Consider the following 27,689-nt stretch of genomic DNA (forward strand, 5'->3'; position numbering starts at 1 on the left):
TTGTTCAGGGAATACCATAGATCGCAATGAGTTGTCTCTGTAGTCGCAAACAGATCGACCCTCGCCATTCCGAACTGACTCCATGTGATTCTTACCACTTCGGGATGGAGACGCCACTCTCCAGGGAGAGGTCCAGTTCGAGACAGCAGGTCTGCTGCTCTGTTTGCAACTCCCGGTATGTATACTGCTCTGAGTGATGAGAGCTTCAGAAATGCCCAAGAGAGTAGTTCCTTTGTCACCTGGAGACATCGCGCTGATCTGGTGCCGCCTTGGTGATTGATGTGGTACACTGCAGACATGTTGTCTGTTCTCACCAAAACATATTTGTTCTGCAACAACGGAAGAAAAGCCCTCAAGGAGAGATGGACTGCCTTGAGTTCCAGCACATTGATGTGCTCCGAGGTCCAAGGGGATTCCCAGAGTCCCCTGATGGACCTGCCTTCCCAAACTGCTGCCCACCCCGTTAGAGAAGCATCTGTCGTTATCACAGATCGCCTTGCTGGGATGTTGCCTAGACGAACCCCTTGTGATGGTAACGTCTTCGTATTCCAAGGGCGTAACATTTGGATACATCTTCGTGTAAACTTTATCTTCACATGCCTTTGTAATTCGGGATGCAAGTGGAAGTTGTTCAACCAACGTTGTAGTGGACGGGCTCTGAGAAGGCCGAGTGGGACCACAGTCACTGCCGCTGCAATCATGCCCAATAATCGCTGAAATTGAATTAACTTCATTCTCTTGTTCAGACGAAATGACTGAGCTAGACTGACCAACTGTTCCACCCTCTGGGGTGACAAAGATGCAGTCATCAGTTGGGAATCCAGCGAAATTCCCACAAACACTGTCTGTTGTCTGGGACTTAGATTGCTCTTTTCCCAGTTCACCTTGAAACCAAGTGACTGTACATGTTGAAGGACCATTTCTGTGTCCTTCAGTACTTGGCTGCGAGAAGGAGCACAAATTAGCCAGTCGTCCAGGTATGATAGAATTTTCAAACCTGCACATTGAAGAGGACGAAGGGCTGCAGAAACCACTCTGGTGAAGACCCTTGGAGACAGAGACAGGCCAAATTGAAGGACCCTGAACTGGTAGACCCGATCTTGAAAAGCAAAGCGAAGAAACGGGTAATGATCCTGACAGATGGGTATGTGGAAATATGCATCCTTTAAGTCTATGGAAGTGAACCATTCTCCCGGTTCTATGGATTCCAGAATTTGAACTGTAGTCAGCATTTTGAAGGGCAATACTTTTATGAATCGGTTCAGCTGTCGTAAGTCCAGAATGGGTCGAAGTCCCCCGTCTTTCTTTGGTACTAGGAAATACTTTGAATAGAACCCAGTGAGCTGTTTGCTGGTACTTATCTGTACAATTGCTTTTTTCTGTACTAAGACTGTGATTTCGTTGGCCAAAATTTGTGCCTGGACTGGGTTTCTGACTATGGTCATTTGAACCCCTGAAAAAGTAGGAGGGCGCCGCCGGAACTGTATCCTGTATCCTGTCTTGATGGTATCTAGAACCCAAGGATCTGATGTTACCTTCTCCCAACTGTCCAGGCATAGTTGGGAGCATTCTTCGGCGACTCCAAGACCGCTATGCCTGGCCTCCCCGGGGTTTAAAACCCCTGGTAGTACGCCTCTTAAATGACCCTCCCCTGACTGGAGTATGAGACTGGTCAGTTTGGGGAGCCTGGTAAAATGGTCTGGTGCCTCGATCATGAAATTGGTAACCCCTGGTTCGCCTTCTGTCATACCCCCAAGTTTCTGAACGAGGAAAGTGTTGGGGCTGAAAGGAATGGGCTGCTCTATGGCCATATTTGGTAAGTCCACCAAATGTCTGCTGAACTGATTCCCTTCTGCGGCTTGCTTGATCAGCAGTGTCCAGCAGAGACTGTGAATCAGTGTGAAATATCCGACCTAGAACCACTGGCATATTAGTCAGGTCCTTCCTAATAGCGTCAGGCAAAGATGTCTGCGCCAACCAGATTTGTCTTCTGGCTAAGATAGCTGAAGACATGGATGCTCCAATATCCCTAGTAAGCTGTGAGTGTGTGATGAGTGCTGTGTCAATTAAACTCATCATATCATGCTCTTCTTTATTAACAACCTTCCTCAAAGCAGCCAGAACTATTGCTAAAGCATTTCCTGATCGAGCTGCTCGGGTAGCTGCATTATACGCTTGGCTCATTAACCGATCGGTCTTTTGGCACTCTTTACCAGGACAACGAGGGTTATCTGTAACCTTATCAGGTCCCAAAGTGGTTAAGGCTGCGATCTCTCGCTCCACTGATGGCATGTTCCCCATACCACTCTCAGGGGGATAATCCAATTTAACAAACCGCCTGCAACCTGCATTAAACTGGGGTGCAGCCTTTGGATTATTCCAGGCTTTCCTCAGCATCTGGGAATAATCCTCAGCCACAGGAATGGACACAGTAGGCTGTGCAGGGCAAATACTCGTCCATACACCTTGTGTGGGGGTTGGAGCTGAAGCTTCTTCCTGAGCATCAAGGCCCAGGATCCTTGCTGCACTTAAAATGCGTGAAAGAATGTCAGAATGCAGGCTTCCTTCTGAAACTTCGGACCTGGATTCATCTTCCTCATTTTCGCCAATATCCTCCTCACTACCATAAAGGGAATTATTTGCATGCAGTGACACGGCATCCATAGAATCATCCCTCTTTTCCTGATGTCATGTTAACTCATCTCCAGGAGAGGGTGCAATGGGGACTGCAGATGGCTGCGTGCTTATTGAAGTGTTACGTGTTTCAAGCTTACCAGCTAAGTCACGTAATGCTGCCAAAATTTGTAACTGAGTATCGTCCTTGGGCTCTTGCACTACCGTGGCCCTCTCCCGTTTATCTTGATGCATGTCAGAACTTGGAGACCTGATCGACTCATCAGGCCTCTTGCGTTTGTGAGAGGAACTACTGGGAATCATTTCTTAGCCACCAGTTAAATGTTTGGCTCTCTGCACTCTTTCCTGCAAAGTTAGCTCTATTGCAGCTGCACATGGGTTTTCGATATCATCTTCTAACAGATGTTGCATACCCAAACAGGAGGGACATTCACGGTGCCCATCTCTTGACTGTATGCCAGTTTGGCAAAACCGACATCTTGAGTGACTCATAACAACAAGCCAGAGGTCAAGTCACTCATATAATAAAGGTCTATGATAAGAAAATTAAATAAATAGACAGATTAACTGTAACGAATCACAGTATTTTAATTAATTCTTGGAGTTGAACTGCAAGATTTTAAAATAAACTACCGGCATTTAGTTGAAAAACACAAGCGACAATGCCAATAACATAGATTGTGACGAATCACCAATCATTAATCAAATCAAACACTTCCTTAAACTGCAGGTATTAGTTAAATATGGTTAACCAGATATCCTTAATATATAGATTGTGACGAATCACTTCATACTCATCTTTCAAAATAAGTCTGCGAACAGAACTCCTTGAAAATCATATAATCTATTAGAAAATAATATATCCATCACTCTACGTGCGCACACGCAGTAAACAAGATGGAAAAACTCTCTCCTGCTGCGAACAGCTGACCCAAGAACCAATAATAAATACCTGTAAACAAACTGAAAAAAATAAATGAATAAAGAAACTCACCGACGTGCGTTCCGACGACGCGCCGAGAAATTTAAATGAGGAGAAAACCACCTCAATCCTCAGGGACGTGAAGCACCTGCACGAAAATGTGACGGATTGGAACTAGTTTTTCCTGTAAGCAAAAATTCGCTCTACCGCGACGGTCTCAGATGAGGCGAGAAAGGCAAGAGGAAGTGGTTGGTTCACCTGGATGTTATATAGCCAACCCCTAAGGTCAGTCACCTGACATTGTTGATATTAGGTCTCGAGGATAGGCGGAAGAATGGCGTCATTCAAGGTAAGACCGTGGTGACGGTCTGAGTGAGGTCGAAATAGATCCACTAGATGCCTGTATAGCTCTCTATGGAGAGGCTTGTGAATTCTCTAATAGTTTTTGGACAAAATTACTTACTTTTAAGATGTGGATTTGAATGTGGTTTTTTTTTTAATTCTCAAATAATATTTTTTGCCATGGTTTATAATTTTTTTAAAATAAATTTGATGTGAAGTGTACACGTTTTTGCATTATTACTACAGTCAAACCTGAATACAGAGAAAGCATTTTGTTACAGGTAACATTACAATTCAATAAAAAAATAAACAGTAATGCTTTTTTCACAGCTTATTATTATTTATATTATTATTATTATTTTAAAACATTAATTTATCTTTAAACATTATATTAATTATTATTTTAATAATTTTAATAATTATTATATTATATATATATATATATATATATATATATATATATATATATATATATATATATATATATATATATGTTAATTATAATTATTAATTATGTTATGTTTTTCATTATTGATCTTTTTTTCTGCATCGTGGCCGATTTGTAGAGAATTTGTGTTTGTCAATTTCCCATTCATTTCCTATGGTCGGTCAATTCATTGGTGTGTATGTGTATAAAAAGTGTGTTTATGTGTGTGTGTGTGTGGGTGAATGTGTCTGTTTTGCACTCCTGATGTTTTAGAGTGTCACCCCTTCATTGTTGAGCACTCTTTTTCTGCATCGTGGCCAATTTGTAGATTGTACACACAACAATTCTCAGAATTTTTGTGTTTTGTCAATTTCCCATTCATTTCCTATGGTCGGTCATGTTTGACAGAAGAGCAAAAGTGTGATTCATTTTATGACCACTTAAACTGCTCGAATCATGACCTCAATTTTTTTGTATGTTCACATACCTATTGCCATAAAAGCCACAAAGTTGCGTAATTTTCTGATGAAGCTGTGATTTTGAAATATTCAAAACAGATTTCTTTAATCACAATTTATTGGTGTTTTTGTGTATAAAAGTGTGTGTGTGTGGGTGGGTGGGTATGTCTGTTATGCACTCTTGATGTTTTAGAGTGTCACCCCTTCAATGCTGAGCACTTTTTTTCTGCATCGTGGCCGATTTGTAGATTGTACACACAAAAATTCTCAAAGTTTTTGTGTTTTTGTCAATTTCCCATTCATTTCCTATGGTCGGTCATTTTTGACCGAAGAGGACAAGTGTGACTATTTTTTTTATGACCACTTAGCCTGCTCGGATCATGACCTCATTTTTTGTGTGTGTTCACATACCCAATGCCATAAAAGTCACCACGTTTCGTAACATTCCGATGAAGCTGTGATTTAAAAAAATTTAAAACAGAAACTTTTCGGTCAGAAATGACCGAAGAGCACCTGAGGGATATTTGATAAAGTTACATGTTTTAAAAAAGTGGTAATACAAGGGAAGACCATCAGATGTAAAATTAAGATCCACTGCATTTAGTGACGCACTGACAGAGTGAATGAGATGAAGATGGGTTGGTACCTGAGGATTATCCATGTACCACACCAGGCTGACCTCCAGCGTGTCCAGAATGAAGTAGCGTCGTAAAAACTTGCCGCTGTTCTCCATTTCCTCGATGTCTAGAAAGCCACAGATCCGATTCTGACGATCTACGTACGGCATATCTGAGACTAAGCATTACCCTGGAACACAAATAAAATGATTCTGATTATAAAGGAGATGAGAATATGTGAAGGCTAGAGAAAGAGGGGGAGGATGGTAATTAAAATAAATTTGGCATCTTCGTGTGTGAGCGTCTGGCATTTCCAATGATGTCATTCGTGGTCATGCTCCATGGAAGTGACACCTATTTCCTTTCAGACCTCTGTGCTGATGAAAACCCTGTCAGACGAAGCTGTATGAATACAAATGACTTGATTGTGACATTACCAGAGGCGGACAGAGTACAGAGCTTTGTTACTTGAGTAAAAGTACAGATACCCCTTGCTAAATTTTACTCAAGTACAAGTAAAAGTACTACATTCAGATGTCTACTTAAGTAAAAGTACTAAAGTACTTGTTTTTAAAAGTACTTGAGTATCAAGAGTACAAGAGTAAATTTTCTAAATATTGCATTACTAATCTACTGCCACAGTGCTTACATTTATGCACAGAAACGTCATACATGGAGTTATGAAAAATGTTAATGTTAATACCTTGGAGAATGTAAAAGGAATTGAAAGTAAAATCAAGTCATTTTCATCTTTTTACCATGTTGCTTTATTTAATTTAATTAAATTTTTGGGGGGTCCCATCTTTAAATGCGGGGACAACACACACACACACACACACACACACACACACACACACACACACACACACACACACACACACACACACACACACACACACACACACACACACACACACACCACATGTAAGGGTGGCGCACCTAAAAGCTGTCACAAAGAACCGGCAAAAGGAATGATTATGAATATGTAAAATATAGCAAGGAGATATTTTAATTGTTTATTAATAAACACTTGTTAATAAACAAGTGTTTTCTTTGTCAGTGTCGGCTAGATGAAGTTGACGATGCTGACTCGCGATCTTCAGTAGTGAACGCGCCAGAGAGAAATGCACATTTCATACGGATTACATAAGCAGAGAGCAGTCTGTAGTCTTTTTTCTTTCGTTTTGAATTTTTCTGTTTAAAAGTAGACATGTCTGTGAGAGGCAAGTAGGCTACCTTATACACTTGAGTTTCGGTTCATTTATGAGACGAGATCCAGTTCACGTGCCGGCGCCTCCGTTTCTTATCTATCGTCTGCTATTTACTTCTTATTTATTAAACCCAGGCAATTGGTTGATGAAACATTGATTAAAATTAAGATACAATTAATGCAAAACGAAATTCAGGTTAAAGAAAGGTTTTGTGTTTTCTGTTTGATGTCTCTGTGAAAGTTTTAAAGCATTTTTTATGCCGCTTTCAGAGCGCTCACGTCCGTAACGGAGAACACGTCCATAACATTGTTTTTTCCTCATAAATGCAAACCCGAAAAATAAAATAAAACTAAATTAATATTTTATGTACTGTGGAGACTGAGCGCCAACCCTTCTTCATTCGCTGGGTAGTAGCCTACTTTGGTTTGCGCAGTGTAATTCACATAATCAGTAAAAATATATTTTGCCTCCTAAAGTTTTTTTTTTTAAGAAATCAGAAATCCCTCGTGGCTACGCCACTGCCACATCTGTGTTAAACACACCACATACTCAAGAACATCAAACCAAATGCTTGGCTTACATTAATGTGTAATATAAAATCTGACCATGGAGTTGACTTTGGTGGAAAGCTGAAAGTGATTGCTGATAGGCTGTCCCAATCAGTGGCGCCTGCACAATCCAATCACGTTTGAGAGGGAAACAACAAATTGAGGGTGTCCGAGATTTTTCTTTTTACTTTTTTTTTTTTTACTCGGGTACTCACGGTTATGGATAGAAATGTATTGGAGTAAAGAGTACAATATTTGCCTCTCAAATGTACTTGAGTAAAGTCATGAGTACTCCCCAAAAATGATACTCGAGTAAAGTACAGATCCCTCAAAATTGTACTTAAGTACTGTACTCAAGTAAATGTACTCCATTACTGTCCGGCTCTGGACATTACCTGAGAAGCAATGCATGCACACTTAAACGGTGTAATTTCCCATTTACCTGCAGCCTCTCTAAATGTCATAACAGCACTAAGGTAACTGTGAATAATGCAGAGGTAATGCCCATCAGGGTATTTAAAATGTGAGACCAGTCAAGTATTGGCAAGCGTCAGTCCTTTTTATAAGGCCCTTTTATGTTTGTGGATTGAAAAAAACAAAACAAAAAGCATAACCTCTGTAAAACCACCATCCCTCTTTTCCATCCCCATTAACAGTGTAAACATTTCCAGAACAAGTTATAAATTACGACAATTAGCCAAGCAGAACTCACAAAGCTCTTTCAGTACTTCTGACATGAAAAACAAAAGGATTTGGAACCTTCGCTTTGTCGCGTACAGTGTAGGCAGTCTCGAGCTGAAAGACTGTACCGCTAATAGTTTGAAATACTGTAAGCACTCAAGCCGCCAGCCTCTAATAGCTCAAAAGCAGCACAGAGATTTTGACGGAGATTCTGTTTCATTTAATTTACTGTAGAGTAGAAAGGATGTGTGCAAAACATATGACTGTGAGAGACTGAGAGACAAAAGAATAAGAACAAGAAGAATAAGAAAAAAGAACAAGGAGAAAATCAGTACATCATAATAGGATTCCAAGAAGAAGAAAAAGAACAACATGAACAAGAGGAATGGCCGACAAAATTCACTTTTAATGCACAGTTTAGCTCTATCCTTGAAAATTCTGTCATCAATTACTGACCCTCAAATCGTTTCAAAACACAAGATTTGTTTTTGTTGAAAATGTGTGAGTGTCATTCCTGTCCTTCCATTGAATATACAATCCACCAAAACTTTGACACTTCAAAAAGTTCATAAAGGGATTGCAAAAGTAATCCATATGAATCGAAGGATTTAATCCAAGTCAAAGACGTAAAAGTTGACGCGAACAACCCTCACTGGCTCTTGCAGAAGCTTAAACATGCTTGCATCACAAGCCAGAACAAGCCTCAAGGAACAAACCTCAATGGTTCCAACACATCAAACAAGCACGTTTGAGCTTACGTTTACCATATCTGATATAGCCTAGTTGATGTGCTCTCATATAAAGCAATCATGTCTCTTTTGAAGACTGGGGTTGAACCACTTGATTATATGGATTAATTACAAACTCTTAATTAACTTTTTAAAGCGTCAAAGTTTTTGTTTGAATAAACTTTCAATCAAGAGACAGACATATGTCAGGTTTTATTGAAAATATCTTCATTTGGGTTTTTCGAAGATGATGTCTTTTGAGCAAAATATGACAAAATATAATTTTTTTAGTGAAAAGGGGGGAAATAAACAGCAGACCATTTAGTAAAGAACGGAATGAAAAATATCTGTTTGCCATGCAACGAGCGAAGTGCTGTGTTACAGCAGGAAATTCTGAGAAGGCACTTCAAACACTCCAAGCACTCAAACTTTGCTCCGATTCTTGCTGACATAAATTGAAAAGGCCTAACAAGCTATCATGGTCAGATAATGTTTCTAGCAAGAGAAAGCTCTCAGCCTCTTTCTATGTAGCAAGGATCCTCAAAAAAAGAAGAAATCGTCCACTGGCTCAAAACTATGAAAGATTGCATGTAGAGGAAATTGGGATAAAGTCAGAAACAATATCAGTTGCATCTATTCAGAAAATACTGATGTCTGACTCTAACACAAAATACTGACACTCATAGACTAACAAAAGTTGTCACTAACAGTGAATGAATCCACTGATGCAATATAGGAAAGCTGTGTCTATGTAAGAATTTTGGATGGCACATTAACAATTGATTTGAGAGCACCACTTGTTTCAAAGGCTCCTTTGAGGCATGTCAGCCAAGCACAGTGATTTTCTCATACATCATGATTTTGTGGATTCAGGCAGGAGAAATGATGCTTTTCTCCATGGCTACCATCACTGGAGAGCTGTAACATTTCTAACTCAAATGATTGATTAGAATTTCATGGCCGAAGTGTGCTTTCTGTGTGACAGCTTTCATCACTCAAACGACCTTAATCCGAGATTGCAGTGAAGGGATAAAACGGCCAATGATATTTTAGCAATACTTGTTTTTGTTGTTGTTGTTTTGGAACACTCCAAAAATGCTACACTTTTTCAACACTCCAGGACTTCATAAACAACGTGTCAGAACAAGTTAAGATATGATGAAACTTTGCTGCAAGGTTTTACGACTTCAAAAACACGCAATTCAATTCACCAAGTACTAGTGATGCAGTGAGTTTGTTCACATAACTGGATGAAGGCTCCTTACAATTAGAACTGACAGACATCCAAACATCACCCGATCTGAAGCAGGGGCTTAGTCTGAGGAACACCAATGTTGGCAAATTCTATTCATTCTGACTATGTTTTGTGAAACTAACACATGTAAGTCAAGCTTCTCAAATATTTGAAGTTTTTTACTGTTAAGAAACACACTATTAAACAGTGTAAGTGAAGTAGCACCAGATTTATTCCAGTAGATTTATTGTTATGTTAACTTCTGCATTATTTACAGCTTCTTATTTATTTGACGTAGATTTGATTTAAGATAATTGTTCATATGCATATTTCTATTTGTTCAATCTATCGAAGTATTTGAACTAAATTTTGCTCCTCAATAAAAGAGACACTGAAGCCTGTTCTGAATGTTGACTTCTGAAATGTGGCAGATCCCTGCAATACGTACCAATCCTAACTCATTACCATTACATAGAATTTGCTGTAGCTTCCACCTGAAATTAACATTAGAGACAGTAAAACGCAAAAAAAGTGACACATAAAAAAACTAAAGTAACAAATAGTCCAGGCCTGGTCCTCTCTCGCCCTTCACTGTCGTCGCTCCTCCTTTTATGCATTTAGTCATTTAGCAGAATTTTAAGTTAATTTTATGCTTCCATAGCTCTTCCGTTCTTCTTTGTAAAGCACTTTGTGATTTCTATCTGTGAAAGGTGCTATACAAATAATTTACTTACTTACTTACACTACGGTACTACAACATGCTTCTCTTTGTGTTTGATGTGACCGCTTAGAGTATGTCAAAAAAGAACGGGACATCAGTTTACTTTCCGGAATTTATTGTGTCGTGCCGCATCCAATGTAGACAGCTTCACTGATTATAATGGGTTCTATCTGCTTTTGTCACGTCACTCGATCCGATGTAGACACGATTTTTGGTAGTTGTGACGTTTGAAGTAGATTCATCGTCTGCTTTACGTTTACCTGGCACTCCTTTCACAAACTTGCATCATCCATTTACATTTTGATATTGCTCCCTGCCATACTCAAATCTGATTTATTTGTATCATCCAGTGTCTTTAATCTATGACTTCATGTTTCCCGAAAGTCATAATTTATGGGGACACATATTGATAAGGCAAATGGGTGAACAACTTAAAACTATATGCCTGTCTGTTTTTTGCTCTAACAACTTTTTGTTGTTATCCTGTAACAATGACAAAATAAACTGAACTTGGAACTTGAACTATGATAACAACCGCTACAACTGGTAACAGAGCGCTCAAAGCAGGTACTGTGAGTCATCTTGAAGTAATAGTAAATAATTGAACAAAATATCAATTTGACAAATTCTAATGTGGCAATTAGCCACATAAAAAATGGAATAATTTTGCAGTGGGGTCTTGTATCGCCCTGAGGAAGTTTCTTTTGCATAATAATCTGCTGTGCCCCCCTTTTTATAGCTCTGGCCGCACAGTTTGGGTTTGTTTCACTCATTTCATTTCAAACGGGACTTGCAACAGAAGGGGCCTCTGCTTGCGCTCGAAAAAGAGCCACACCCCCCAACATCACACCAGGTACACACCAGAGTCGGAAATTATCAGGGCTTGGACCAAAAATGCTACCAAAATCAATAAAAATGCCCCCAAAATTCAAGATACGATGGCAACAAAGTGTCCCTGTATGAGTTCTCGATTTTAAAGTCTCCCTGTAGTCAATAATTGTAGACTATCCCCCTTAAAGTAATCTTTGATCACCAAAATGACTTTTTTTTTTTAAATCCTGTGAAAAAAAAAACGTCTTAATGCCTAAAAATAGCTTGAATGTAACTCTACACCCTTGTTTCATTTCATGAACCATGAATATGCAAATTAGCCCTACCTCCACTCACACAAGCTCAGAGATCCACTAGATCAACTTTACCACTGTAGTAAACACTGCACAATGGTATCGCTCTCTACAACGTCAGACACATATGGTAATTAATATGATTAGCCTTTGGCTTGACTACATCAAACCGCTAATAATGTGTTGTTACACAAACCATGTTCCCATTTGCCATCCCAGTCTGCCTTCTAAAAATCAGCATAGAAATGCTTTGAACATCATATAATGTCAGTGGAGAAAGAAATATAGTTCATCATAACATTGTAGTATACATCATATTCAACCGCTATATTGCTAAATGTACCCGATTTTTCATATCAACACAAAAATATAACCTGGCTTCTCTTGAGACTCTCCTGCTTCACAGCATAGTTAATGAAATGCTAAAGCCTGCCTGCATGTTGACCTGATTGGTTACAAGCCAGTTTGTGCCGTCAGAAACACCAGCGATTTCAAACCCGTTTTTGAGGCTATTGCAATGGTGTTGACTTATGAATTTGCCGATGGTTTGTCTTAAAGCATATTGGAAACACCACATAGATATATAAACAACATTAAAAACTTATTTTCACCACCTTTAATACTTAGGCAATAACACACAAGCAAGAGTGCCATTTTCCCGAATATCAAAACAATTGCAAATGTGATTTTTATACAACAGTTCAATAAACAAGAAGTAAATATTAAGTGCCTTACATTTTAGACAATTTTTGTTAAAACGAATATTGTCTGTTTTTGCTCTATTTCACAAAATAGCTCTAAACAAATCCACAGTAGAGACATTGCGCATCTCCTAGCAACAGTGATGCTTGGTTTTTAAATTTTAAATTTTATTAAAGAATTACATTTTGAACGAATTGTTCCAATGATTGACTCAGCAACTCATAAAGACAGCCACTTGCTTTGTCCCTGAATAAATCAGCCGTTTTGAACAAATTGTTTGGCCGCCTCTGGTTTTTATCCCATGTTTTATTTTGTTAACAATATAGATTGTTTAAGGTTATGGTGGGAGGTATGTCATTTCTCAAACACGATTAACCTTTTAGCTTCACTCCCCAGACATTTAACTTCCAAACTGCCAATATACGTTTAACAATGTAATAAAATGTTGATGTTTATTTGTTTCGGATAAATCGGATCATGCTTTTTATCACCACTCAATGGATTTTTCACTTTTAAACTACCGCAAATCATGCAAAAAGTAATGTAATATAATTTTTGCAAAAATGTTGCGACGGGCACAGATTTTAATGTTCCTGTGTTGGCCAATACCCTTACCCTTCTCTCCAAAGAAATTTCCTGTCACTTTCTATCTGGGAGGGATAAGCAGTGTGCACAACATCTATATATTATCATAAAAGACTAATCAGCATGTTGTCTGAACAACTACTAGTGGAGCAGTCATAGATAGATAGCCCTAATTAGGCTGTGATTGTCGGGCATTACAAAATATTTAGCATTTAGTGTGGAGAGACAAATGACCTGTCACTGAAACTAGTCAGGTTGCTGCTTAGGACACGGAGTAGAGTCAGAAATGACATGCCGTGTACTCCTCTTTGAGCAGTTGGGAGACACTCTGGCATGATAAACATGTTGTCACGAGTGGCTGGATAAAAGTAGCTCACGAAGACGAAGAGTACAACGAAATAGTCTTTAATTCAATAATCCACATGGGGTAAAAACACGGGCAACATCCAATTTACAGAAGAGACAGGACAGAGAACTGAAAAAAAAAAAACAGGGAGTACTTATAGAGGAACTAAACAAGGGAACTAATGAGATAATTAACAGGACAGGTGAACATGATGAATAATTAGACATAGAGAAAACTGGGTCACACAAGCAAAAAAAACACAATGAAACTCTACACATGTGAGGAAGGTGGAGATTTAGAGGAAGAGAGAGTGCGAGGCGGTTTAACCCATCACGGGTACAGTGTGCACACATGTACATAACAGCTTCAAGTCTTTTGCCATGGCTGATGGGAGTATTTTTATCGTGCCAATTTTACCCAAAGCAGACCCCCAGTTTTTTACACTGTTAAATGCCACATTATTTCATAGAGTAGTGAAAGCAATAGCAATAACAGTATGTTCTGAAGAACATCATCCTTGAAACACATTTTAACAATCATTTCACAGAACTAGAAGACAATAAAATGAAAAAATCTTATTGATTTACACAAAGTGGAACCCAAATCTTATCTAGAGATCTTGCATTCACCAAACAAATATATCCCACAAATATATCGCTGGCCAAAAATATAGTTTACATTTTGCAATGCTATGAGCAGTTGAGATTTACTATAAATCACTGAGTGTGAGTATACTGTATAAAATTGGATATACTTATATCCAAATTTACATATAGAGCTGTAGGATAAAAGAGTTTACATTTTGCGAATATATTAAACAATCAAGCAGTTGAGAATTGCTATATAGTAGCCTATATATTGCTTTACGCGATTGTACTGTATGAAGATTGAAGTTGTATGCATTACATAATCAACTTTAATATATCGTTAATATCGTCACAATGTGTAAACTATAGTATCACAGAGCTCTATGAAGTTTTATCCACATACGTATATATACAGTCCTCAACGTGATTGCTGTATAGTTTATTATATCGCTTTATGTGAGTGTACTGTATATAAACGTAAGCGCCAAAATGTATTCTATATCCAACTTTAAATCTATATTGCAATCATCGCAAAATGTATCGAAGAGCACATAGTATACTCAGGTAAAACGATACTATAATATAGCAAATCTCTGCTGTTATTTTTTATATCGTCGCAAAAAGTAGACTATTGCACCACTATTGATAATATAGTCTACATTTTGCAACGATATAAAATAATAACACAGCAGAGATTTGCTGTTTAGTATGCATTTCTTTATGTGGGTGTATTGTATGTATCTGTAAAGTTGCCAAGTGCCATATTTTCCAGAAAATGTCTTGGTGATAAATCATGGTTTAATCTAATAGGGGAATTCTGCCTGTCTCAGACACACACACTCATAAAGATCTCTGATGATGACCAAGCAATACAAGCCTTGACTGTAAAATAAATCACACCCATGAATGTCCAACACATAAAGGTCCCACCTGTGCTTTCTGTTTAGGTGTACCTTTGTGTGAGAAAAGCAGACACTAAAGTTTACGTGATGTAACAGTTCCCCTTCTTCACTGTCACTATATATGTATATCACTATCAGACTTTGGTCAAATTCAACAGAAGCACAATACATCATTGATTGACAGTGTGACATGTGCTGTTATATTAGCTACAAAGATTTATGTTTGTTCACAGCACATAGACAAACTGGTCATAGTAAGGTAAACGCATAAACTAACAGAAGGAAATGCAAACTGGATTGACTGGATCTAGATGAAACTGCAGTGAAGTGTGCTAATGAAGTGTGTATGTGGTATCAAGCTACCGGCTGCAATGCAGAATCATTTTAAACCCATCCTCTACATGTGCCGATGATGGTAATACGATGTATCGTTTGTTTTCACCCGACTGAACATGTTCAATCAGCATTTGTTGGTCTCTGTTGGGACAGTGTGAACTGAATGACAGTTATTTTATTTTTCATAAAATTCTAAATCCAACGGCCAACTTGTTTGTTGGCGTCTTGTAACTTAGGCCTAATTCAAAACAGTGTACCGTGATAAAAGCTTCAGCAAGGGGAGTTATGTGCAACAAACATCCGTTTTCTGTACAACAAGTCGCATTTCTTCTGGTTCAGGTCTTTTGCATGTGCTTCGTTAAATATAGAGCCGTTTTCTTCTAGATGCCTTCAAAAGAGCGAACAAAGATGAGCATAACCGACGTCCATCGCATATGCAGATTGATTTCTACGTATTTTTCTTCGTATCACTAACGTTTAGATATTGAAATTGAATAAAACACAAACAATAAAAATAACTGACAAGGTTAGCTGATTGCCTTAAAAATCTATAGATATCTAATATCATCACCGTCATTTCGTAGTGCCGTTAAAACTTTCTCCGACAAGCGGATGCAATGAGACCTGTTTTCCTGTTTGCTCATGTGACGTTCGGCATAAAGCCTATTACCGTGATATGAAAATGTAATACCGTCACATGCCAACCAATCAGCGTTGGAAGAACGTGCCTGTGGCAACATTTCTGCAAATTACATTATGTTGCTTCTTGCATGTTTTGCAAGAATAAGTGAAATGTCCAGTGAGTGGTGTTAAAAGTGTTTTTGATTTTATTTAAAATCAGATAAATGTGAATGTTTTAATATGTTGGTTGTTGTGCATATCACAGCAATTCGTAAATTAAATATATGGTCATTGGTTCTAAAAGTTTAATCGCATATAGGCTCTATCGAGTTTGGGGATACCACCTATATTAAACCATAATCTAATAGTGCACAAAAAAGTGAGATAAAAACGCATTTGATGAAGCAACCATGCCATTTTGTTATAAAAGTTGTTAATGTTTTACTGCCACTAGTGTCCATTACAGCTGGAAAGAAACTGCAGTGAATTCTACGTTTTTGGAGTTTTGCAAAAATGTAGGCCTCTGTTGATAATTTCAATAACAAAATGCAAAATGTTTTTTGGACAATTATGGTAATGCCATGTTTTGGACATGATATGACTGTATTACCATGTTTTTGTACAAATAACCATGATAATACAAAAGCTTTTGGACATGGTACAGTTATTCAATTAAAATGACTACCATGTTTTTGGATAAGGTGTTTTTCAACAGGTAGCATCGAAGTACCATGTTTTATGGATTTGTACAATGTTCTGACCAAGGTTTTCTTGAAGTGTAGCACGGTAATACCATGTTTTATGGACCATAGTGCAACTAGAGTTTCTTCGAACGAGTACCATAGAAATACCAGATTTTTTTAAATGTTCTGCACCGAGGCTGCAATTATTTGATCATAAATATAGTAATAATAATTTTTACAATTTAAAATAACTGTTTTCTATTTTAAAATGTAAGTTATTGCTGTGAAGGCAAAGCGCAATTTTCGGCAGCTTTTACACCAGTCTTCAGTGTCACATGATCCTTCGGAAATCATTTGATGAATCACCTTGAAAAGCTTCAAAAGAATTACATTAATTTTGCTTTTGTAACATTATAATTGTCTTTACGGTCACTTTTGATCAATTGAATGCATCCTTGCGTACTATAACTGTAATATGGTACCAAAGTACTTATGTTTGCTTCATGTGTAAAACTGTTTGGATAGACATCAGCAAAACAATAGACGGTTTTCAATTTAGCACTGCGTTTTGGAAAGAACGGATATATTTGATACCCTTGACATACTTGCTTGACAGGTTTGACATATACTTGAGTGAAATACCTTGAGCATAACATCACACGAGAAGTCAGCTGGTGTGTTGAGCTTTCATGTTACAATCGTACTGTTAAAACTTCCATAGTTGAAAAATGTACAATTTTTTTATATAAATGTCATATTATCTGTAACCGTAATTTTAATTGAAACTGATTGTTTTCAGAAAACAATAGGTGCAGGGAGATGCACTTGACTGTAGGGTTAGAGCTTTAAACCTTGTGTGTATTCAACACATTGATGATAAAAACAAACACATGCATGCATCAAATCACACAGTTCCTAACTCCGAGCCCATGAGCGTCTGTGTGGAAACAGAAAACATTGGGGTAGCTGCCAATAGTTGCACCAAAACATGGAATTAGGTCATTAGTTATTATTATTATTATTTCAAAATTTGTCTCACAGCTCTTTTCCATACAATAACAATTCATAGTAGATTATGTTTTATGAATGCTATGAATTCAGACATCGGCCTACTCTACTACTATATAAGAAGAAAGTATTTGGATGTTTATGGAAAAGAGCAGCATGAAAAATGTTCAGAAAATGTCTTTTTTTGTTCCAAAAAAGAACAGCTTACAAGTTTAACATGCCATGAGGATTAGTGATTAATGACAGAATTTTCTACAATTTCTTTTAAACCTGAAAGCTTAAAAACAAAAGAAAAACATATAATGAGGGTCTGCGATATGTGTCACCAGCCTGCATTATTTCAACTTATTTTATAAATAATCTTATTTAACAGTGGGAATCCAGGTGAGAAACTACATTACCCATGATTCTGAAAATGAAATCTACTAGCCTACACCAATCAGAAAATAAGGGCTGTGTCTGAAATCATGCATTATTTGAGGGGACAACAATTTGTAGTGGTGTCCGAAACCATAGTGGACATTATCGACGAGTACACACTCATTCAATCCCATAATGCACCTCAAGAAGTACTGGGCTAAATCCGAAATCGCCCCCCAAACCCTCATTCACCATTCCCTACATTAGTCCACCAATACTGTTCACTTGAAGGAGTGAATAACAATAAAAACGAGTGAGCGAATTCGGACAGCCGTTGAGCGAAAATCGGTTGTATGCTCGTTGTTGCAGTGCAATGTGGGATTGAATAAGTGCACTCAATGACGTCCACTATGGTTTCGGACACCACTACAAATGGCTGTCCCTTCAAATAACGCCCTATTTGAGGGTATAGAGGGCGATTTTGGATTCAGCCCTGGAGTACAATCGACGGCTAGCCAATAGACTAGACCCATGGCACTCTGAGCGCCATGCACAGCGAATGAATTCTAGCGACTCTAGCGTCCAAAGCACTTCCGGAGCACTCAGTGTCTTTACTCATAGTGGACTATACTAGTGGAGTAAATTATGTAGGGAATATTGAATGAGGAGGGTATAGGGGGCGATTTCAGATACAGCCAAGCAAATCGGACCAAAAACACACTTTCTAGCTTCCCGCTCACTCCCATTAAGCACTGTAATTGATATTAAATATTTTAAATCTCAATATTTCTATAATCCTTCCATATCTGTATGCATATTTTGCAATAAATGTAAAATATATTATTTTGATATTAAACTTCTTTAAAATCAACAGATTTTTTTGTCCATTTTTTTTTTCATTTGCAATGCCTCATGTGACTGTAGTTCTTTCCGTTTAATACACATTATTGTACCTTATCTTTTGTCCGATATTCAAATAATTTTTCAAATCAAAGTTTGCAATATTGTGATTCACCTCATAGCTGGCTTGTTTGGTTCATGGCTTATAAAATAACAACGATTTTTTAAAATCCCAATGGGAAAAATTAATGAGAAAAATACTTCCAGAACCAAGGGCGCTGAAAAAGTGGGCGGGCATTGTTGAACTCTATGATCAAAACAGTGATTGACAGCTGTCACAGCACTACACCTAAATAAGTATTATGGTACTACCATAGTCATATATCATGCATTTCAGTACCAGTAACATGGTAATCCCACCTGATACTATTAGTCACTGAATCACTGTACAATGGTAACGTTATTATCAAAGACCAGAACGTTCCCTTTATGACACTTATGGGCATCACATTCGCGCTTCTGGGTTCCATTCATAACTATAATATCTAAAAATGCTGTCTAGTTGCAGTGCGCTAGGTTTTGAAAGACATCCAGCCAATACACACAGAGCCTTGTAACGTTACAGCCATAACGTTAACGCTTGAATGCTCAGACATAATTAATCTAACGTTACCGTTTTGAGAGAAAAGAAAAGTGGTTTTACATGTAAAGGACATAACATGTTCCGTTCGCTAAATAATATTTAACCTGCTGTCTGAAATACAAGCGACAGGTTTTGCATAAAGTGAGCTAGTGAACTGCCAAAGTCAATGTGTAACTACTCTGATTAGAACACACGTTCAATAACACACGTTCAAATTTTAATATTCTGAAATATATCTCGTTAGGATGTTAGAGGATAACTTACACACTTATACGCAGCTGTGAAACTCCTGTGCAGCAGTGTTATTCGGTCTGCCTTCTGCTGGACTTTCAGCCCATCTCCCACAAACTTCCGACGGTCTGCCTATCCCGCAACTGACGGGTGGAGAGCGGAATTGCAAATCCTACTATGACCAAGGTTTAGCTCATGAATGTTAAGTAGTTCATCCTGACGTCTCTAGGTAACCTTCCTACACCCTCCAATCATGTTTCTTTATTAATAATCATGAGCCAAGCCTTCGACTGCAGTTGGATTCGACTGACTAACGCCCACGTTCCTATGTCTTCATTCGTCCAATCTAGTAGGCCCATGTCAGAAAATAAAATTAATATTCATGAGCCGAACCTTCACTATAGTAGGATTCACAAATTCGCGAACGAAGGCGGAAAAGGCCCCTTCTTTTCCGGATATAGAGAAAAGGACTACGGGAATTGTAGTTATACCTTTTTTTTTTTACAGTCTATGAGTTATACATATATAATGCCTGCTGTGTTGTTTACTTATAGCCTGCTAACAGAGAATGTCTAATATGGGCTTTGTTGCTAATCACATTTTACTGTCTATGCTAATCACAGCAGCGCCATCTTTGATTTTTAATGGGTATGAAAGCAAGGCTGACAGACATGCATCTCTTCAATGGGCTGTAGCCTGTTATTTAATGTGTTTTTGGATTGTTCTGCTCATGAAACACTGGGAAAATATATTTCCAAGAAATTTCAGTTGACAAAAAACTCCCGACAATATGAACTGTGGAAAATTGTAAGTATAGGAGCTTTATACAGCTTTTACAGCGGATATAAACATGGCAAGTCTATCCATCACAGCCACTGCTCTGAATAAGGTCTAATGATGCTTAATAATTATTTTATTTCAACAGAATGTTAAATAAATGCTGTTCATTGAACTTTCTATTCAAGTAAGAATACTGATGAACAATGTATCGCGGTTTAAACAAAAAATATTAAGCAGGAATAACTGTTGTCAACGTTGATGATAATAATGAGAAAGGACCATTATTAATAAAAGAGAACCAGTAATAACTCCCGTCTCCCGACAATAATGAAAAGAACTGATCACCACATCAGCAAATTCTATGATTTCTGAAGGATTGTATGAAAACATAAAAATTTTTAATTAAATTAAATTAAAGAACACTTTATTAGCATTTTGGGGCATCTTAAAGGCCCGTTCACACCAAGCACGATAACTATAAAGATAACGATAAAGATAACTATATATGCGTCCACACCAACGACTGATAACGTCTTTTTATTCTAGGCACGGGCGCGCCCGCGCTGCGGTTTCAAAGTAGACCTTTAAATTAGAATGGATTCTGATTGGCTGTCAGTGTTTTATCGTTCGACAGCTGAAAAAAAATCGTTCTGAAAGTGATCCCAACGATATCGTTCCTCATATCTTTATCGTTATAGTTGTGGTGTGAACTCTGTTATTCTTTTATATGGAGAACGATTTTTAGAATTACATCTTTATCGTTATCTTTATAGTTATCGTGCTTGGTGTGAACGGGCCTTAAGTGTGTATAAATGCTCGATTCATGCATGCCTTCTGATGCCATATGACTTAAAAGAAGGAAATAGTGCTGCATTGCCCAGTTACAACTGTGGGAAATCCCCATTGTATTGTTCAGATGCATGTAGATTTGAGTAAAGGTTATTTAGGGGTTATGGTGACCTGCATTCAGATGTGTTGAGACACACACACACATACACACACAGTCTTAATATTCTCTAAACTGTAAGTTCAATATTCACAACTGTTTGCTTGAACATCAGAACTATATTGCATGTTTGCAAAATGTAGTTATTCAACCAAAACATTTAATACAAGATGGTTTTTCACCATGGAAATAGTTACAAATTTCAAGTGATTTACTTTTTTAATTGACACTGGTTTTTTTTCTAAAATAATGTCAGTTTTGTCTAGCAAAATTCTCTTGTGTGGATCACACAGCTTTTTTGATACAGATTTCAGCAGGAGGTAATATATATATATATATATATATTTTATTATTATTATTTTAAAGTCAATACTATTGTAACGGTCACCAGCTGAAGTGCCCTTGAGAGCCACCAGAGGGCACTCCACATCAGACTATTGTCATTCCCTCACAAACTACATCTCCCATAACTCACTGCCCAGACTCTTCATCCATTATCACATTCACCTGTGTCTCATTATCTTGTTTAGCTCACCTCATATAAGCCTGGTTTTCTCATTCATTATCTGCGCAGTCTTGTTTAGTGTCTCACTGCAATTCCAAGCATTCTCCCTGGTTTCATGTATCTTGGTTTTTGGATTTCTTGCCTATCCTGTGGATTACTCTTTTGCCTGTGTTCCCTGCCTTGTTGTGTTTGTTTCTATGGACTGCCTGCCTGTGTTTGACCTTGCCTGTACTTTGGATTACGTTTTTTGGATTAACCTGGTCAATAAATACTGCATTTGGATCCTCAACCTTCGTGTCTCGGAGCAGTTCGTGACAGAAAACTTCGCCACTATGGATCCAGCAGTACGTCTCGTCCGCCTTTGTCAAGGAGCTCACTCGAGGACCACATTCAGGACTTCCTAGGTATTGCCAATTTCACTAACCTCCCAGACAATGCTCTCATTGACTTATTTTGTTATGGACTCAACAACCCATTAAAATCCACTTTAATCTGTGATGGTCCTTGATGATCACTGAGCGAGTTCCTAGATTATGCCCTTCATTTGACTGGTTCCTCCTTCACTGTCTGGGAGTTTGAGGAGGACGTTTCCCTTAGACATTTTTTGGGAGGGGGCAGTATGCACCAAGCTCCGGTGACCAAGTTCACCACCATGTCCAGTTAAGATGCATGCCGAGCCTGAGCATCTTCACGTCAGTCCTGCCGAGCCTGAGCTTCTACACGTCGAGGCCGCCGTGCCGGAGTCCGTTCCGGATGATACAGCGCTGATCGTCATGGCCACGGCTATTTTGTGTGTGTGGGCAGCACACAAATCAACTCCATCCCGTGGCCCCTCAGCCAAGATGGCCGCCGCCCTTCCAGAGTCTCGTCCCGTCATGGCCGCCCTTCCAGAGTCTCGTCCCGTCATGGCCGCCCTTCCAGAGTCTCGTCCCGTCATGGCCGCCCTTCCAGAGTCTCGTCCCGTCATGGCCGCCCTTCCAGAGTCTCGTCCCGTCATGGCCGCCCTTCCAGAGTCTCGTCCCGTCATGGCCGCCCTTCCAAAACTTTTGCGATATTTTCTAAATGTCGATAAACTATTGCGAAATGACGGCGTTTCAATTAACTGATGTTATGCGACTGAAGCGTAATTTTTATTAATTTTTTTCCTCACGCGAGAAGTCATTCCAATAATTATGGCAACTGATGTTGATATGAGTTTAAATATATCACAGCCACCGTGATTCCAGTAGATTATTGTCCTTTACAAACCAACCCTCAACAAACTGCTTGTCTGGGCTTCTAATAAAGAATTATGTATCGCTTCCGCATCGCCACGTGAACCGGAATCATCCCGACAATGTTTTATCTATACAGAGGTAAAGGCAGTGTTGGGCAAGCTAGGGAAATGTAGTGAAGCTACACTGAAGCTACCACCCCGGGAAATGTAGCAAGCTAAGCTACAGCAATATGGAAAAAGTAGTTTACTACATCTGAGCTAATAAATTTCATTTTTATATTGAACCAACTTCATTCCAAGTCAATGCTATCTCCGTGATCAATAAAACTGCCAGTCAAACAGATAGGCAGGCATAATTTGTCAGCTCAACTGTTCCAAACCAATTTGGCAACAAAAAAACAAAACCATAACTATATAAAACCATAACAAAACCAGGTATTGAGAGTGTGAGCATCTTTCTATCAAGTACTGTAAATTTCTCACGTGTCAGCCCAAGATTGAGATTGGTACGTGATGTCACCGTCTGGAGCAGATGGTGGTGGTAATGCACCAAAAAGCTGGTTGTAGGGCCCTATGAAATAAGGTTATTTTTTTTCCCATTCCAAATTCAGTTTTTTTCCATTGTATCTTTTTTGGACTCCCATTTTAATGGTTAAATTAAATGTTAGTAATCAAAAAGCATGTATAATTAATAGAAATCATGAAACTTAAACAATTTAACAATTTATTAAACATTTTAAAATAAATAAAAAATTTAGGGCACTACTTTTTCTTTTCTTTTTTTTCCACTAAATTGTTTTTTTTTTTTTTTTTTTTTTTTTTAATGGTTGAATAAAATTGTAATAACCAATGATTTAAAATGGAATGATTCAAGCAAAACTTTCTTCAAAGGTTAAACCAACCTTTTATTTTGACGGGTGCCGTGAAGACATTTCTCTGTGTTTTTATGATATAAGTTTTTCTCAAATCAAGCTAAAATGCTGTTGAAATGACTCTCAGAGCGGCTGTGTAGATGAAGTTCATGCATTGATGTCCTCATAAACTGAAAACATTGCGAGCGTTATGAGTGCGTCAGTGTGTGCTAAATGAAACCGTGCATCCGCGCCATTCATTCACAGACACAAGCAGAACATGCATGATTCCTATTTAAATAGTCTTTATGCGGTTTAATATTCACAGACACTAGTCTATATCGTGATTTTATTTTAGTTTACTGACCTACTTTTCATCCAAGATCTGACAAATTACGCATGTAATGTATGAAATGTAGCTTGTGTGGACGCTACCGCACTACTTGATCAAAAAAAGAGCTTCGCTACTGAAAAGCTATTTGATTCAGAAAACAGCGACGCTACCACCACTACTGAGAAATGTAGTTAAACTAGTAACGTCACTACTTGTAGCGACGCTACGATGCTGCCCAACACTGGGTAAAGGGAAGAATGCCTTCACATGAGAGTTAACACAGGACTGTGTTGTCGTCGTGTCCAGGCGCAGGTCCTTCATCAGATCTGGATACGGCGGACTGCGGTAAACCTCGGTATAAACAGAGAGACTCATATTAGCGTAGACGCCATCAACGTGCAAGTACATCAGGATTTAAGTATTGATTGAATTATCAAGGTCTATAATGTATTATGTGTATGCTAGGTCAAAGAGATGTGTTTTTAGTCTAGATTTAAACTGACAGAGTGTGTCTGCTTCCCGGACAATGTTAGGAAGACTGTTCCAAAGTTTTGGTGCTAAATAGGGAAAGGATCTACCGCCAGCAGTCAATTTTGATATTCTATGTATTATCAACTGGCCGAAATTTTGAGATGGCAATAGACGTGAAGGACTGTAATGCGTTAAGAGCTCACTCAAGTACTGGGGAGCTGAACCATTTAGTGATTTTGAAACTGCTATAATTACATGCAGATAATGTAAAAACATGTATGCACAATAAGTGCATATCAAATGATTAATTGAAATGTCGGTTCAAGTTAAAGACGCCTAAAGTGGGAATGAACATTTTTATTTATACTGCACATTTATTTTGTAGAAATGTGTTACATGTAAACTGAAAATTCACAGTTGCTTGTTTATTTTTACACACTCTATCTCTTCCCCTGCCTAACACCACCACACATTCTTACATATCTTCATATTGCTCTTCCACGACAAGCAACTGTGCATTTCCAGTTTACATGTAACACATTTCTTCAAAAATAAGCAGATGTTGCTGTTTACGGTTGTGACGTTCCTCCGTTCAAAAATGGTATTGTGCTGGTTGGGCAAACTCCATATACAGTAGCCTACTGTATGCTTCCAAATATGATTGGTTGTTTGGTAAGATTGTGATTCCTATTTCATTACCAATTTAACAGACATTATACACATTTCATGTCATAGGCATTACTATTTATGGAATATGTCCGACAAATTTTGAAAGTTGGATAATTTTGCTAGTGAAGGCTCATGGTGAAATAATGTTTTGAAGTTGTGAAGACTTTGACAATTTCACTGAAAATCAACATCAGTTTTGATCAACAAGCCATGTGCATTTAGTTATTGTGGACAAAACACATGCAATTTGCTTAAATTAATAAGAAATACAAATCTAATGTGAACAAGAAACTAACTGTTCAAAGATCTGATCTTATTGTTTTGATAAAAAAAATTGAGAAATGAGCCAAAGCAATTGAGAAAAACTGTAATAACAAAATGAACATATAATATTTAATGCATAGTTAAACAATGCAAATGCAATATATTTTAGTTGACATCATGGACCAACTGTTGTGCATGAAATTGCTAATTTAATTTCTAAAACAACTAAATACATAAACTTTTTTCTTTTCTTTTTTTTTTTACAATCACTAAGACATATTTCTCAATACTTAGGTCACTTTTTCAAAAGTCTTCACACAGTTCTCTGTAGTAGGTATATGGAGTTTAGGTGGTGATGTGTGAAGTGAGAAATGAAATCTGAAAGATGTGGTCCTTGAATACATTTTGTGCCAAAGCAATGATAAATACTCCACAGTTTAGCCCACATAGACTGCTTGTTGATCAATGTGTGAAGAGTTTTGAAAAAATCACCTAAGTATTAAGAAATGTGTCTTAGTGATTGTAAAAAAAAAAAACTAAAATAAATAAAACTGTGAAAATCAATTTTTTTTTGTCTAATTCCTGAACTCAAAAAGCACAATTTTTTCACATATTTTACATTATTGCAGTACCTCTCTTCCTAGTCTGTCAGTAATGCTCTTGGGTGTGTTTCCCACAACGAAACACTATTTACCGTCATCGGTGTCTGATTCTCCTTTTCATGATGGGCCACACATTTTCAATAAGAGACAGATCTGGACTGCAGGCATGCCAGTTAAGCACATCCCTTCCCCGGTGTAGAGTGTCAAGAAACCACTCTGTTGTAGCTCGTGCAGAATGAGTCCTGGCATAATTGTCTTGCTTCCCAGGAAAGATGTCATCTTGATGGCAGTGTATGTCTCTGTGCAATCCCAATATACGCCTCCACCTTAACACACATCCAAGTCACCCATACTGTTTGAACTGATGCACCCCCATACCAGATGAAAGATGTTTGCTTTTGTACCTGTCGCTGATAAAAAGTCTGGATGGTCCCTTTCATCTTTGGGACCGAGAACTCCATGTCTGTTTTTCCCCAAAACAAGCTGAAACGTGGACTCATCTGACGACAGCACACATTCTTCTAGAGTAGACCATCTGAGATGAGCTCGGGCTCAGAGAACCCTGCGGCATCTTTTCATAGAATTTATGTATAGCTTTCTCCTTGTGTAACAGAGATTAGACACAGGCACACTGTGTTAAGTGACAACGGTTTTCCAAAGTACTCCCGAGCCCATGTGGCTGTATTTAACGGCGTAGCATGATGGTTTCTCATGCATTGCCATCTGAGGGTGTCTTGAAGGTCACGCACATTCAACAAGGGACTGACTGGGACTAAAAAACGGCCCTGGACTTTGACTAGGCCCGGCCCAAAGCAATCGGCGCGCGGAAACTCGACAACAACAATAACGCCTGCCGCCTGGCATGAGTGTCACAAGACTTTAATTGTGGCTCATAATACTATACCTAGCTAACAGCAAATTATACAATCTATTCCATGCTGTCTTAGCATGAATTTATTACTTAATAATCTTAATTAATTTATGCAGTAATTAATCTTAGCTACTGCACAAATAATAATACCACATCTAAATGAAATTACACCATTACAAATGTAATTCTGTATTCAAAATCTTCAAAGTTTGTAAGCATTAACTGTAACGTTACCAACATTTTTAAAAGTAAAAGCACAACATATTTCTTAATATTAGCTACTGCATGTGGCATTTTACAGCTAAAATGTTGAAGTTTAGCTGTTTTAACTACTGTTATCATTAAAAATGTAGCAAGCTGAATATCACTTCCTAACATCATCCCTAGCAAGTAACTTGCAAAGTAATTTCTGATTATTTCGGTTCGTGAGTAGTAGAGATAAAAGCCCGCCCGCACTTGATTGGTTGGGTCCTTACATGCGCTTCGTGAGGCACACGCGCACACTAGCACGCCACGCAAGGTCTCTAGCTCGCTCCCTCTCTCTGCCGTGCGCGCACTACGCATGTGTGCTCTTATTCGCTCTAGATTCCAAGAGATTTTAACTAATTTGCGGGCATCAGTGAGCCGCTATCAATATGCGGGAGACTCCCGGAACTTCCGGGAGACTTGGGATGTCTGTGACTGCATGT

General features: G+C 38.2%; 1 protein-coding gene across 6 annotated transcripts in view; it reads right to left on the minus strand.

The window, feature by feature from the left end:
* plekha1b (pleckstrin homology domain containing, family A (phosphoinositide binding specific) member 1b) overlaps nucleotides 1-19,635 on the minus strand; it is a 58,173-nt gene extending 38,538 nt beyond the window's left edge. For all 6 annotated transcript variants that reach the window (XR_008803853.1, XM_056234500.1, XM_056234499.1 and 3 more), the window contains exons 1-2: nucleotides 19,525-19,635; nucleotides 5,430-5,590 (exon numbers count right to left, since the gene is read on the minus strand). Coding sequence is in view for 5 of the 6 variants with exons in the window: in XM_056234500.1 (XP_056090475.1) it covers nucleotides 5,430-5,570 (141 nt within the window). In the remaining variant the exon portion in view is untranslated. The remainder of the gene's footprint in view (nucleotides 1-5,429; nucleotides 5,591-19,524) is intronic.
* Nucleotides 19,636-27,689: the final 8,054 nt, after the last annotated feature.

Source organism: Rhinichthys klamathensis, unplaced genomic scaffold (assembly GCF_029890125.1).
Source record: "Rhinichthys klamathensis goyatoka isolate OS25496 unplaced genomic scaffold, OSU_Roscu_1.1 h1tg000396l_1, whole genome shotgun sequence".
Classification (NCBI taxonomy): domain Eukaryota; kingdom Metazoa; phylum Chordata; class Actinopteri; order Cypriniformes; family Leuciscidae; genus Rhinichthys; species Rhinichthys klamathensis.